This window comes from Terrapene carolina, unplaced genomic scaffold, assembly GCF_002925995.2.
Source record: "Terrapene carolina triunguis isolate 2854851 unplaced genomic scaffold, T_m_triunguis-2.0 Scaffold706, whole genome shotgun sequence".
Lineage (NCBI taxonomy): Eukaryota > Metazoa > Chordata > Testudines > Emydidae > Terrapene > Terrapene triunguis.
The window spans coordinates 1726991-1742787 of NW_020665057.1; the positions used below are offsets into that span (position 1 = coordinate 1726991).

The 15797-nt window shown below is 41.5% G+C and overlaps 1 protein-coding gene across 2 annotated transcripts in view; it reads right to left on the reverse strand.

Annotated features, from left to right (window-relative positions):
- MANBA (mannosidase beta) overlaps positions 1-15797 on the reverse strand; it is a 68751-nt gene that overhangs the window by 44242 nt on the left and 8712 nt on the right. For both annotated transcript variants that reach the window (XM_026659875.2, XM_026659874.2), the window contains exons 2-4: positions 5783-5877; positions 5182-5287; positions 2280-2450 (exon numbers count right to left, since the gene is read on the reverse strand). In XM_026659875.2, coding sequence (XP_026515660.1) covers positions 2280-2450; positions 5182-5287; positions 5783-5877 — 372 coding nt within the window. The remainder of the gene's footprint in view (positions 1-2279; positions 2451-5181; positions 5288-5782; positions 5878-15797) is intronic.

The following is a 15797-nucleotide window of genomic DNA, read 5'->3' on the forward strand; positions in this document are numbered from 1 at the left end:
AGTGTAACTGAAAGAGATTAGAGATTCAGTGTGTTTGTTTGGTGCATTTTGTGTATAACAGGTTCACTCTTTCTCCCTTTTGTTTGCACGGTTCTTTCATACAGCAACAGGAAGACAATAAAACACGTTTAAAAAATAGAAAAATGTCATTGTGACTACGCAAATTGGCAGAATTAAATACTCATGGCCAAGCATAGCACCTGAAACTACCTTCAATTTATTTTTAAAAACTGACTCGATTTTTAGTCAACAGCATCCCTTTAAGACATCTATTGAGCTGACCTCCAAGCTCCACAACGTCCTCCCCCTCGTGCAAATACAATAGATCTTGTTAAAGTCTTGTACAGTGACCTACCGCTCTAAATTTAGAGACCAATAATTTACAGCTGAAGCATACTAATTTTGGCAAGCAACAGTGTGTTAGTCAAGCCTATTCCCTGCATCACAGGAGTCAGCTTGCGTGTCTATCAAGTTGCAAAAGCTTCTTCTAGGAAGAAAGCAATGAACCAATTTCAAATTTAACAGCAGGGACAACCAGTTCTTAGAAAACAGTCCTGACTGGGAATAGTCTTTTTCTTTTTAAAAACTGTATCACTGACAAACCGTCAAGGTTCATTAATATAATCCCTTATATTTTCACCAGCTATTGTAAAAAGCCACCAGAGCAATATGCTCATCTCCAAGTATTAAAAGGTACATTTTCAGTGTGGGCTTGGGGTGATTAGGCCGCAAGACTCCCATGAAGATTTAGATGAGTTTAACATTCTTAATACTGAACCTCATCTACATATACATAGTGTTCCATTACTTTACAATGGTAAGACTCAAACGAACTTTAAAAATGTTGTGTTTATTTACTTTCAAATGTGGCAGCTCTGCTGTTATACCCATATGTTTGAAATGAAAGCCGTTTTAGGAAACATTCCAAGCAATCTGCAAGTAGAGTAATGCAATTCCTTTGAGGATAAAATCACTAAAGGTACTTTCCACAAGTCTTACGAGTTTAAATATATAGCCCAGCAAAGTATAAAAATAATTCCTAGCAATTTCACCTCTATAAATAGGACTACAGCTGTTCAAGCTCCTTCCCCTCCGGACTGATTTCTAACAAACATAGTGGAAACAACATATGGACTCTGCAGGATTAAACAACTCTCCAAGATTTCATTAACCTTCATAATAAAAGTGAACCCCCCCATTCTTCTCCCCACTTAGGTATCAAATTCAACCATAGCAAGGATAATCAGGGTTGGCCCAGAGATTAATGCTTAGTTCTGCTATAGTTCAAAATTGCAATCCGTAGGGATTTTAATGGTTGTGAAGGCAAATGTCTTCCTCAGACCCAAGAGGAAAAGGGAACGGAGTGCTTTGGGGAACAAGGCACCAAACCCTCTGTTGACAGGTTCCAGAGGAATTACATTCAGTCATAGGTCAAAAAGATTCTGGGCATGGTGTTTGAGGTTATTGAAAATGGAGGATCTGTAGTTCTCTGTTGAGAATACAGGGGTCAATTAGCAGGGAAGGCATTTAAACTGTGACAGACCAACAAAAGAAAGACAATTCTGAAACTCGTTATTTTCCCAATTGTGCCTCGTTACTGCAAGGCTCTTTCAGAACAGCGTGAGATCCTACACAGAAGATATTCTGCCACAGGTAGTTATAACAGCGTGAACTAAAGACTTACAGTTTCCCATCTTTGGTAGTTTTGTGCTAGTCTGTAATTTTAACTTTATATATATCTATATACATATATAAATATATCACACTTCACAACACCTTAAGATGAAAGTGGGCTCTCCGTTAGATAACTCTTGTCGGTACATGCCAGAGCTGCACAGTATAAATAGCACAGCACATGAGCAATGGCAAACACTGACAAAGTTGCTTGGCTGAGATTTTCACAGCCTTGGCAATAAACTCTGGCACTCAGAACAGCTAACTATTGTCATTATTCCTTGCTAAACTCACCCAGTGGATAGATTGATAGTGACTACACAATCTGCCCCCCCTAGAAACACCCTTCTGGCTGTCAGTCTGCTTGCTGACATCTTGACAAAGATAACCTTTTAAAAATTCTTGTCACACAGATAGCTACCCTAGCCTTTTTATGCTTCTTACAGATTACATCTATATTTTGGATTATGGGATTTTTTGCTATGAAAAATATGCCCTAGTTATGAAATTACACCAGAGGTTTCAGAATGCATTTATTATGACAGTACATTGTGCATTCCTGCATCCAAGCCTCTAGTCACATACACACATGATCTTGCTCTTACCTTTCTGATGAAATTAACATGGCACTCCCCTTTCTGTACAGGTGGAGGGCACTGCGGAGGCACCCTGTATGCTCTGTGAGATCTGCTCTGCTCTGCTGCATATGAAATGGCTGATAAGAAACGGATCTCAATAAAATTGACCTCCTTGATCACACTGGTAATATCAAAGCTCTGCACCAGGAAAAAACAAAAACAAAACGGTATACCACTGAAGTTTAGCTGTGAGCTTTATAAAGATTGGCATATTCCTTTTAGACTATATAGATATTATTTGAATATGTTTGTGAACTAGTCTTTACAGGTTGCAGGACTGGAGGAAAAGAAAATTAGAATACTTCTCAAACTAAGAAAAAAGGCACACTAAGTCCTACATGTAGCTCCTTCTGGGCAAACCCCTAGGCCCCACTGCAATCAATGGGAGTCTATGGGTATGTCAATACAGCCCGCAGAAGTGAGCCTCCCAGCCCAGGGTGACAGATTTGAGCTAGCAGGCTCACACTAGCACTCTAAAAATAGCTATGCAGACAACACTTTGAAGATGTAGCTTGGGCTGTGAAGCATGAGGATGGGGGGGTGAGCTTCAGAGCCTGATCTTAGGTAAACTGAGTACCGAGCTGCACCTTATACAATCCTCTGCTACCAAGGCATAGTATGGTTCCCCATCCCTCCACTCCAGTCTCTAAAGTATAGATACACTAGCATCTCTGCACTGAGCAAAGAACTCTCTGTAGGATTTATTTATTAACCTGTTAGACCAGGGGTGGGCAAACTATGGCCCGGGGGGCACATCTGGCCCTCCAGGCGTTTTAATCCGGCCCTCGAGCTCCCGTTGGGGAGTGGGATCAGGAGCTTGCCCCAATCCGCGCGGCTCCTAGAAGCAATGGCATGTCCCCCCTCTGGCTCCTATGCATAGGGGCAGCCAGGGGGCTCCGCACTCCGCCCCCGCCTCAAGCGCCACCCCCGCAGCTCCCATTGGCCGGGAACCACAGCCAATGGGAGCTGCAGGGGCAGCATAGGAGCCAGAGCGGGGACATGCCATTGTTTCTGGGAGCTGCTTGAGGTAATTGCTGCCCGGAGCCTGCCCCCCAACCTTCTCCCACGCCCCAGCCCCAGCCCTGATCCCCCCTGCCCTCGAAATCCCTTGGTCCCAGTCCAGAGCACCCTCCTGCATCCCCAACCCCTCATCCCCAGCCCCACCCCAGAGCCCGCACCCCCAGCCGGAGCCCTCTTGCCCCCCAACCCCCAATTTTGTGAGCATTCATGGCCCGCCATACAATTTCCATACCCAAGTGTGGCCCTCAGGCCAAAAAGTTTGCCCACCATGGTGTTAGACCGTCCTCTATTTGTGGATGGACAGAAAGGTACATATTTAGTTTTAAAACTCTTCTGCTCGCACCACTATACCCACCCCTAATTTAATTTCACCCGGTAAAACGAAGATTTCAATTGGTTATTAGTGTTTTCTCCACACTATTAGTTTGTGGCATGCCTGCTATTTGTTCCTGAATTTCTACCAAGCGGAAGTGCCCCTGCCCCTCTCCACAATCAGTAGCCACTGTCCTTGACCAGGCAGCAGACCACCACACAACAAATTACAACATAAGCAGCCTCCACAGAATAGATTTACCACTAAAGTGTTTTACAAATGGAGCCACTGAACAGAGTAACTGCCAGAGTCTTGCAATCCTTGGCTCTGTCCTAGTCTGTTCAATTCTACTTTACGCAGTCACTTCACAAAGCAGATGCTACTAGTGGCCTACCAAAATGAAGATCCAGAAATAAATACTGAATAATAATATGTTGCAATTCTACAGCATCTTCCATCTGTAAAAGGTTTTGACACCTTCCAACATTAACTAAAACTTCACAATAAACCTGTGAAAAAGAGAAGAATTAATATTCCTATCTCACAGGTGGGGAACCGAAGCACAAAAAGGCTATTTGATTTGTTCCAGGTCATGCAGGTCTGGGGAAAAGCCAAGAACAGAATCCAGATCTCCTGAGTTTGCAGGTCTGTGCCTCAGCCATAAGACCCTCTTTTCTCTAAAGCCATGAAGGTAAATGTTGAGACATGAAGAAACTAAGGATCTCTGTGTGGCTCAGTTTCCCATCTATAAAATGGATATGGGCTTTCCTTTCTCACAGGCTTTGTCTGTTTTGTCTATTTATACTGTAAGCTCTTTGGAGCAGGGACTGTATTTTACTAAGTGTTTGTATAGCACCCAGCACAATCTTATAATTGAAATCTACAAAATTATTTTGTATGATTATGGCAATCCTAAAATGGGACTGTGACTATTCAGTACCTGATCTTGTCATACTGATACAGACTAGGACCAAAGAGACAACACAATGGCATCAAAAGGCCTGGGAATTAGATACTATATTAGAATGAAAGAAAGAAAGAAAGAAACTGCCTACAAACATTTATAAGTAAGCTTTACACTGCATGCATTTACACTTCAGCATTCACATGTAAAGCAGCAGCATTCTAATACCAATTAGTAAGCAGATTTCCAGCTAATATAACTAATTTCAGCTTCAGTTTTCTTAGAGCTGTGGCAGTTCCCAAGAAGCAAGACTTATATTATTAGGTAAACTGTTCCTCTTGCCATACTTCTTCTAGATTACAACATGAAATGTTCTTCTCTAGGCCTGATCCTGCTCCCACTGGGAAGCCAATGCACCTCCCCTTCCCAGCATTGAGGTGGCTTTCTGTATGGTTCTCAGATAAAGACATTTCAAACCCCATGACATATTATCAAGTCTAGTCCATTACATTTTACTCTGGACTGAACACATTGGGGGTATTACTGTGTACTTGTCTAGGTACGAACTGCTTGGCAGAAAAGTGCTTTGAGACAACTGTAGAATTGCCTTTAGAAATACCAGCATTACTCACATATCTGTTGAACATGTTGTCCGTTCTCCCAACAATGACATTATTGATCAGGATTTGCGCTACTGTATCTACTCCCTCGAAAACCAAATTCACTTTCTGCCATTTGCTATGAATGATGACACAGGAATGTAAAATTATTAGGGTACTTTGAATTAACTACACATGAGAGAATCAATACTGAAATCTATGTCCCCAGTATCCTGAATAACAGCTGTTTCAATGGGTTACAAAAATACTTTCCTCAATACTTTATCATTTCAAATTAAAATGACAGCTGACATGGATCAGACTCGCAATACAGCACAACATCCCATGTTAAATAGATATCAGATGTGTGGCTGCTTGCTTCCTATCAGCTTTATTATTACACTTCAGCAGTTGGCAACTTGTACACCATTTTTTGACAATGGGGAAAAAAATCTTGAAGAAAAAAAAAAAGTAACCCACTAAGTGACATTTAGCAACAGGCTGCTTGAAGCTTATATCCCATTACAGAATTTGGTTTATTACATCTGAAAGTAATAGGTGGATTTGGGGCTGACTGACTTAACAACAAGCATTTCTGCATGGAAGATAATATAAAACTATTCTTATTGCATACCTGACATCAAAAGGACTTTTGAATGTCCTGCTGTAAGTCCAGTTATCCAAGGAGATCCATCTGTAGGTCAGGTCATTAAACCTATAGTAAGGATCCTATTGATAGATGAACAAAAAACATTGCGGTGTTACACAAATAAAATGAATACTGTTATCTAGTAGGTGAGTCATTTTCTTTCAGATATTCTGCAAGTGCACAATCCAATTATCTTATTTTGGTTAGCTTTAGGAGGACAGATATTTCTTCCACTTCTGAAGTGATATGTGAAAGCAACAGCTTTAGAACATTTTGACATTAACTGTATATAGGTCAAATCCCGCTTGCTGTACTCAGGTTTAGAAGTAAGGGGAGCAGGATTTGGCCCTTATTATGCTGGGCTGAAAATAGAAAGAATTCAACAGAGGTAGCAATTCGAAAGGAGAGCAAGAGCAGCAGAACCACGTCCACAATGACAGAGGATAGAGAACAGACAAGATGATAAGGGCCAGGGAAATAGATTCTTCAAACCTCTAGAAACTATAGTGAACAAACCTGTATGGTTTTAAACAGCAACATCCCCAGAAATCCACACCAATCACTCCTGATATGATAGGAATATATTACATTGTTATATTTGGCAGGGAAAAGTGGAAACACATTTTGGTTGGTTGAGTAAAATTAAAATGTCTACCAACGTTCTTCCCCCCAAAAGACAGTTATGTGAGAACCTCACTGTAATTACAACAAATGTGCTATTTTCCTTTTAGTCATACTGCTCACTCAAGAATTATAAGCACATTCCTTACAACTCATTCCCACTCCCTTTCCCTTGATGTTCCTTTCCTTATGTTGGGTCACTTCGTACCTCACCTAGACTGCAAACAACTCAGGGCAGGTGTGTGGACCGGATACTCCACTGCCTTGCACCTTGTGCAGCCACTTACACCTGGAAAAAGCGAGTGTCAGTGAGGAAGTCTGACTCTTTGGCAGCATTTACACCCCTCCCCCCTTTGCACAGATGTAGATGGTAGTGCAGAGCCAGGTGCCTGGTCCTCTACTGGTCAGTAAATACTACGCACAACAACGGCCCTGTAGAAATAATAGTAACAATGATATACTAAGGGCCCAATCCTGCAGCTAGCCCCACTGAAGTCTGTGGGACTACCCACATGAACTAGTGTAAGAGTTGCAAGAGTGGAACCCAGCTAATAAAAAGTCTCACTGTGGTGTATGAACATGAGAAAGATGTTTATGTCAGACAGTTCAGTGTGTATATCAGAGGCACCTGCTGAGACAGCATCTCATCTTTCTCCAGCAATTTCTCAGCTGAATTGGTTTCCTAAAACAAATAGCTGTAGATTCTGCTGATGTGCTTTACCCAAAGCTTAGCTGGAAAGCGCACAGAGGCATCAAGATTCACTACGTAACATTAGAAGCTTTCTAGAATGTTAAGAGTTATTCCTGGGGCTTGACTGTCCAGATTCAAACTGGGAGAAAGAAATTTGGTCAGTCCTTTTATTTTCCTTGCTGCAACTCAAGTTTTCTCATCTTGTATATTAGTATCAATATTAATAGTCCTTCTGCACTCAGATTTCTTTGAAGGGGCTCTTCTGGTATCTTGGATTCCTTTTACAACATATAAGGCTAGATTGTGTGATTTACACACAGTCGTGTGTAGGGCAAAGAAGAGAGTCCACCGCCTGAGGGAACACCAAGAGAGGATATGTCTCAAGTAATATATTCTTTTCTGGAGCTCCCCAGCAGCACATACGCTACTTCATGGGCTTGTGCAGAGGGTAGGGCATGGCCCTGCCTCCTTGCTACCCCCTCTCAGGCAATTTGTTTGTCAGGGAGAGTAAGCAGCAAGCAGGAACTGCTACTGTGACTGGCCCTCGTGCAGGCCATACAAGTGTGGAGGCCTTCTCCTGGAGCACATCTCTGATCACAATCTGGCTCAGGCTGAGAAGGATGCCTGTTCATGTGCCCAAGGGTCATGTCTTACTGCTTTCAAATGTGAAAGATCAGCAAGCAAGCTTTTGAGGGAGACTATTACACCTTAACCACATCCGATTTGGAGTGCTCTATTCTGTTATTCATCACTTTGTCATCTTTAAAGGAGCAACACCAAGTTAAAATAATATGACACACACAAAACTACCTCCTTACCTGTGCACTGACAACATTTAACATTCTAAAAACATTTCAAAACCCTAGAGTCTGGTCACTTCCTTGAAATAAATGTGCATAGGGAACGCCCTCTCCAGTATTTGGACCTGGGACCGCTGAAGCAGAAAGCTGGAGGAAGACAGGATGGGACAGGGAGTTTGTGCATTACTTTCCTCCCCCAAAGACCTACTTGGCACCTGAAAAGTGTTATCCAAAACAAGATGTAATTGGTTTGTGGCCCCCACTCCATCCTCTTGAGGGAGACTCCAGGAAGAGGAAGTGCTGGCAAAACAGTGCAAGAGAAGCCACACAGATTGGGAGTTAGAAGATGGCAAGTGCTTCACAGCTGGTGCAGAAACATCCACATAGATACCCCTGGCCTCCTGAAGATTCTGGGGCTCTGTGGGTTCAGGGACAGAGGGCAAATCCTTATTTATGTATGTTTATTTGGGTGGAAGGGAGAAAATCTAGTATTCCCAGAACAGTTTGGCAAAGACTCTTCCCATGGGTATTTCTACAGGAGAGGGTGATCAGACCTTAAAGCTATTTGTCAATGAAGCAGTTTGTTGTCTTTCTGCACTTCTCAGTTTATTGACTAAAACTAAACTAGTCGGTTTTGTTTATTATCAACACAATGCTGCTTTGCAGGTAGCTCAAAACGTTTTCCCGCAAACATTCCCTCAAATAAAAAACAGTGAATTCAAAATTGTGCCTGTATTCACATCTCTTCGTATTCACTTTCCATTACTATTTTAGTGATGGAGTTTCCTGGCAGAAATGCTCATAGGAACAAAGAGTTTAAAGCAGAGATCAGAAAACATTCACAAATAAGGTCTGAAAATCTTTGGAGTTTTCAAGAACAGGTTGGGAAAAAAACCTATCAGGGATGGTCTAGGTTTACTTGCTCCTGCCTCTGCACAGGGGACTGGGCTTGATGACCTCACAAGATCCCTTCCTATGATTTCTATAATTCTATGTATAAACACAAGCAATCACACTCAAAATTTGATCTAAGAGTTATGCTCAGCCAACCTGAGTATGGAAAAATACCACATGACCTACACGTTCAATCATAACTAACCAACACATCACATTTTGGATTTCAAATACAACAAACTGCAAGTGAACAATCTTAAGATCAATAATAATTCATGTAAGCAAATAATTTTAAACAAATACATTCAAGAAAATTGCAAAAGGCTCACAAACATTTGAGGCTCAATTCAGCACAAATTATGTATTAATTACTCAGATCTAGTTGCAGACACACAAGGGGATGTTTATATCTGAATAGTCTGGTGTTAATTTTATTTGGTTTACATTTCAGGAAGCTATTTCTATTATTAGCTTTTGTAAAACCTTTAACAAAAAATAAAGCTTGGGCCAAAACTACATGGCAATGATCCCTTCAACTGCAGGAGCATGTGTGTAGTACACCGATGACCAGACTTTTTCATGCAGGGTGTGTGTGTGTGTGTGGGGGGGGAGGTAGGTAGGTAGGTAGGTGCAATCTGAAGCCTGATGCCATCAATGCCACTTTCTAGATTGTTAAACATGCTGCAGTTTTGTTCAGTTTTCTGCCCAGAATAGCAATTACTAGCTCAAGATTATTTTATTCATTCATTCATCCAAAACTTCTTTCAATGATCAATCCTGCCCCATTGCTTTGGTTGATTATATCATAACGTCCTAGGCCTGAGAAAACCCACAGTAAGGAACTTGTCGGGTTCTGTTTCCAGAGCCATCAACTCTAGAACACTAGTCTGAATCTAGCTCCACTTGATAGTGACCAAACATTGCTACCATTGGATGACTCTACAGCATCTTATCTGAAGTGAGTTGGTGTTCCATTTCCTAGTGGTTATACACCTCTACCCCGATATAATGTGACCCAATATAACACGAATTTGGATATAACGCGGTAAAGCAGCGCTCCGGGTGGGGCGGGGCTGCGCACTCCGGCGGATCAAAGCAAGTTCGATATAACGCGGTTTCACCTATAACGCAGTAAGATTTTTTGGCTCCCGAGGACTGCGTTATATCGGGGTAGAGGTGTAGTAATTTTGTTGCCTGGCCTTTGGCTGGAGAGCTTTGTGCAATGTCAGAAAGTTCTTTTCATTTGATTCCACCAACCACATCCATATCCAATAAATTTCTAGGCTTCCTCATGTTTCTTAAAGATGATCTGTGAATTTTTTTTTTAAACTGATTTTGAACCCAGAAGATTTTTTGTTCGTTTGAATTTTTGCTACTTAGTTTTTTGAGGGTGTGGTTTGTTTTGTTTTGCGTTACTTTGGAACTAACAGGAATGTTGTCTTGTCATACTACAATCTCCTGGAGGACATCCTGGGGGTCTCACAGCACGTATATTGTTAGCTCTGACACATTATTGAAGGAATGAAGGTGTTGAGTGACACCTTTTCTCCAGAATGTTTAATAGTAAGTGAAGAAGGTGTTCACAAAAATCAAACAGTTTTAAACAGTATGACTAAAAATCCCTTCCCCTCTCAACTGCGCTCAAGTCCTGGAAGGCCATCATTTCACTAACTCTTTAGCCATCGTAGAACCTTCCAGGTTAGACAGGATCTGAACTTCAAATGTAACAAACAAGTAGGAAAAACCCAGGGGTTTGTTTTTGGGGGGTGAGGAAGGGGTGGAAATTAAGCCTTCTTTATACATTATAAAGAATAAAAGGGGGCACAAAGCCATTTTTTTTCCTTTGCAGGTCACCTTTAAGTCTAGGAAATAGACAAAATCTCATAGCTTGTCTTTATTATAGAAGCAGAATATAGGTTCTAATCTTCTGCCCCCTCCCACTTTTGACAGATCTTTACAATACAGTTGACAGAATAAAACCCACCTTTAAGCATACTTTAAATCCTATCTTTCTAATTATTGTTGAGTGCGAGCCTGATCCCATGCTCTTTGAAGTAAACAGGATTGGGATTTGGCTGAGGCCCTAAGAAAGCAAAAATGACTACTATATACTTTCTATTGCTTGTCTCCTCCAGATGGCTACACTGATTTTTGACTCCTTCCTGTAATACAATTCTTGTATTTCATTATATATTCCTTGTGATTTAAACATTAATAATAATAAAAAACAGAAGTAGGTGTCTTTTCTATTGCAATAGTTTTGCTATGATGCAATTTGAAACTGCTTTGCATGTTCACATTATATAAACCCATTTTGCAATAGTGAATTGTCACTATATCCAACTTCAAGGTGTTCTCATTTTCAATACCTTCTGAAACAATGGAAGTCACGTTGCTAGAATATTTATCTACACCCTGAGATACTTTAATTTCTGTGAAACTAATGCAGTCAGAACACCTATACATTTTTCCAAAAGCCCATTTTCACATATTTACAGCTTCATGTGAATTTTCACTCATGGTAGTAATGAAGAGATTGTATTCTTGGAATACTAGTTTTGTAAATTCACCCTTAAGCCATTCATGTTTTCAGTGCTTATTCAGACAAGCCATTTAACTGAATATCACCTTATTCATAAGAGGGTTTCCGTTGAATACTAAGCCAAAAGCTACAGAATAGAAAGACATGTTTTTATAAGACAAGTTGGGAAGCTGACAAAAATATCAATATATGCTGTTGAATATTGTTTTTATACTCTATTTTAAAGGCTACTAATACATCTCTCCATCTACTGCAACTCCATAACCATTCACAAGACATTAATTAAAAGAGGTTGTATAGAGCAGTGATATTTAATCTTTTCATGTCTAAATACTGTAAACCCCCCTTTCCTCCCTGGATTTCTCGGGAGCAGGCAACACTGACCTGTGTGTCTGGGCACCTGATGTTGTTGACATTAAAGGAGATCCTGAGTATCCCAGTAGTGATGTTGGATAGGTGGGAATCCTTTATCCACCCCTCTGCTGCAATCCCTTTACTCCTAAAGGAATTTAAAATTGGCAGTGCCTCCACCTGGCTGGCCCCTGTACACACTCAATGGTGTACCTTGGGAACCTCCCGGAATAAACCCCTTCAAATAGTAATAATAATCTGTGGCATGGGTCTAACTCAAAAATACCAATTATAAATAATATACATCCAATATACTTAAATTAGATTTAACACACCTTTACTTAACAACTTAAAGAAACAGGGTATAACTGACGAAGATTAAATATCACTACTAATTTAAATGCACAGGGGGCAGATGAATAAAATCAATTACCAATTATAATATACGGTAATAAATTAAACTTATCTAACTGGCATTTACACTGCCACCATTTACCCCACCCCAGAGCGTACACTCCTCTGGATTTCAGAGTCCTAGATGATTGCATGGGCGCACTTGGAGATCGGCAGCTGGAGACAGCACTCTGTTGGTTCTGCGTATCAGTCCAGCCAAGGCAACAAGCTGCACACCCCCCTGACGATTGGAGTTGGCCCCACCAAATGTCAGCAGCTCTGAGTCCTGGTTTGACGGGAAAAATCACTCTGCCTCTCCTCAGACTCAGTCTCTCTGCTGTGCCCCTTCCCTTGCAAGTACTTTCCCAAACAAGAGTGGGGGTTACTCACAGTTCCTTCACTGCAGGCCCACCTCAGTCAGCCTAGGCACTGCAACAGTCTCTGCCCTGGCTCCAGTGAAGCCACCAACCACCTCTGATGCTCCCTGGTTGATCAAAGCCCCAGCAGGCTCTCCACAGCAGCTTCTGGCTTCCCAGCAGCAGCTCCTGGTACAGACAGAGCTCCACACCAACAATCTGGCTTCTCTCCCCAAAAATGGAGCCCTCCCCATTCCCTGCACAACCTGAGGGAGTTGTAGTCGCTAAGGCTAGATTGCAGCACACTGGATCTTCCCAACTGGAACACTCCCAAGAAAGTTCAGAGGCCCCTCTAGTAAAGGGGACCTACAGTACCAATTAAAATCTATTTGAATGTATAGAACCTTCAGTACTAGTCAGTTTCACTCTGGTTCTTTAATTTATCAGGACAGTTTCAACCCACACACTGCAGTAAACATCTGAAGAGAAAACTGTACATTTATATTAGCCAATTATTTTCCTCAATGAATGCCATTTAATGCCTAGCACAATGGGATCCTGATCCATGCCTAGGGCTCCTAGGCGTTACAGTAATATAAATAATAACTAATAATAGTACCACCTGATGGATGACATGGTTGTTCTTTGAGTGGCTCTGAAAAATATCAGCTCATGAGAAAATGTCAATTGCAACAATTTAGACAAACTGGTAATTAAGTTCCTGGTAAAAACAGATTTCATTTTCAGAACTGCACAAGCATCACTTGTGACAAATAGACTCTTGAGCTCAGATATTTATGGAATTCTCTGCACTACAGTGCTCTACAAATCAGAGAAGCAGCTAATATAACAAAACAGAGACCCCATGTAAAGGCAAATGGCTAGTAAGAAAATCTGGCTACAAGAGCCCTGATCATCAGTGCCAAGAATTCTGTAGGAGTCACCTGCCGGCAGAAATGGCATCATATAATATTTGGAGTATACATAATAGAGGATCACCATTGCAGGCATAAAGCTTTCATGCATAAGTTACATGCTGATACATTTTGCTTGGTTGAATAAGACCTAAAAGATATTTGGCTGACTATTCTCTTTAAGTATGATGACAGAGGACATCAACTCTGGGGGAGGGAGGAATAAAAGAGAAAGAAAAATTATCCAAGGCCAAGTATTTTCAAATTTAGGTGCCTAAAGTTAAGCTCTTAAGTCCATGTTTGGACACCTTAAAAAAAGGTGCCCTGATTTTTAGAGGTACTAAGCACCAATGAATGTCACAATCACCCAATTTTTTCCCCTCACCTGGTGTCACCCAGACCTTACACATATTTGGAGAACTGTCCCTTGTAAAATTTTTTTTTTTTTTTTTTTTTTTTTTTTTTTGCCAAAATTTATATATCACATCACAACCAGCTGAGTTCCACTTCTGCCAGATGGCTCAAAGGTTTCCCCTCTCCCCCAACCAAAATAAGCCATTTTAAATGCCCACATACGGTTGTTCACAAGTTCAACTAAACCCATGCAAATCTGTGAGTACACAAGCCCTAAGGCTGTAGGCTAACTGATCCTGAAGGCTGACTGAAGTCAACAGGGCTCCACCAAGGCACAGGGGTTCTGCCCTTCTGCATGAGCTTGGCCTAAACCCCAAATGCCCGGCTCCCGTTCAAAAGTGAAATTATTGGCCCATTTACAGCAATTCAGTTAAATTAGTGACCACACTTCCTTATTTCTAAAAAAGGATAGTTAAACGTTTGAGTCTTCCATTACAACATGTGTGACTCAACCCACCGGTCATAGCTTCCACTGCCCTTAAAGGACTTATTCACAGCATTATTGCAACATCTGGCCGCACCAGCAGAGATAAGAGTCTATCAATTATAAACCACCATTTGGGTGAAAGAGGCCAGATTAACCCCAAACAAAAAACATGTGGATTGGTAGTGACACTGGGTCTGCTTCTGCTCTGAATGGATGAAAAGGGAGTTTTGCCACTGATTTATAGAACAAGAATTGGAACTCATTGTTACAGGAAAGGAGTTCTCCCAAACCTGAAAGCCAAAAGAAGCAGGAAAGGATACAAAAATACAAGTTGGAAAAACTCTGAAAATCTTTTGATATGAACAATTCGCTAAAAGTAGTGAAGTATTTCATGGTACAACATGAAAGCCAGGACTTGCCTCTTCTACAATACTACAGATCTATGCATGCTATCAAAATTCTGCTGTAGCCTACAGGGCCTTGAGGGGGTCGTTTAGTGGACTAAGCATCAGCCTGGAAATCCCCAAACTCCCTGCAAACACAACGCAAATTTCAACAGGGTCAATTCAGGATTTCATCCTTCTGAGCTAGACAAATTGAATAAATGTGCATTCCACTGTGTGGGGCTTTAAACACTTCCGTTCTGTCTGTACCAAGTGGACATCAAAGGCACTATAAGAGTGGGATGCTTTTCACAAGACAAGACGTTTGTGCTGGTGTTGTTTGCCACATTTTTTGCACTCCCCCAGACTGTGCAGGATGCTGTGCAACCAACATCCAATTTGGGCTACTCAGAGATGGTTGCATTTCAGTGATGCTGTAGATAGCAAGATTTGGCCTCCTTTGACATTAAAGATGTGAAAAAAATATAAAATATTGCTACAGGAATAGCCCCAGATACTGCAGTCATGCTAGTGAAACTTGCAGTGTTTGAGACAACTGTAAAGCCTTGGGTGCGTGGGACCCCCACAACGAGCTGGTGCTGAGAGCGTGCGGAGTCGGTCGACACTACGCCCGGCTCATGAGACAGCTCATGGTGTCCGACACCATCAGGTGGTCCAGAGACATCTACACGGAATACATCACAGGACACCGTCAGTACCAGGTTGAGTAAGCGAGAACACCGGTCAGGGAAATAACCCACTTCCTTCCTTCCTTCCCTGACGAACCAAGGGACACACCCCACCCATGTACTTATTCACTACACTAATACTGACTTGGCCTCTAAATACATTCTATGGGTGGCGTACCTGAGACCACTTATCCACTGACGTTTTAAAAACTCTTGCACCCCAATCTGGGTCTATGCTGGTTATGTACTATGTATGCATCCTGTGAACCTTGTAACCCATACCTATAATCCCACATAACTCAAGCCTGACCCCAGATGTACCTTCCCTCTTAACTTGTGTAAATTTGATTTTAAACATTAGCTTTAATAAAATTTGTAAATGTTTCTAAGAGGCAGGGCCTTAGGGCTTCCTTTCAAGTGCTCCCAGGCTACTTACCTTTTATTTCATGTTTTTACATTTGACAGAACACGGCCCCCCAAATCACCACGTTTTATTCATTTCTTTTTATGCACATCCACCAAAAC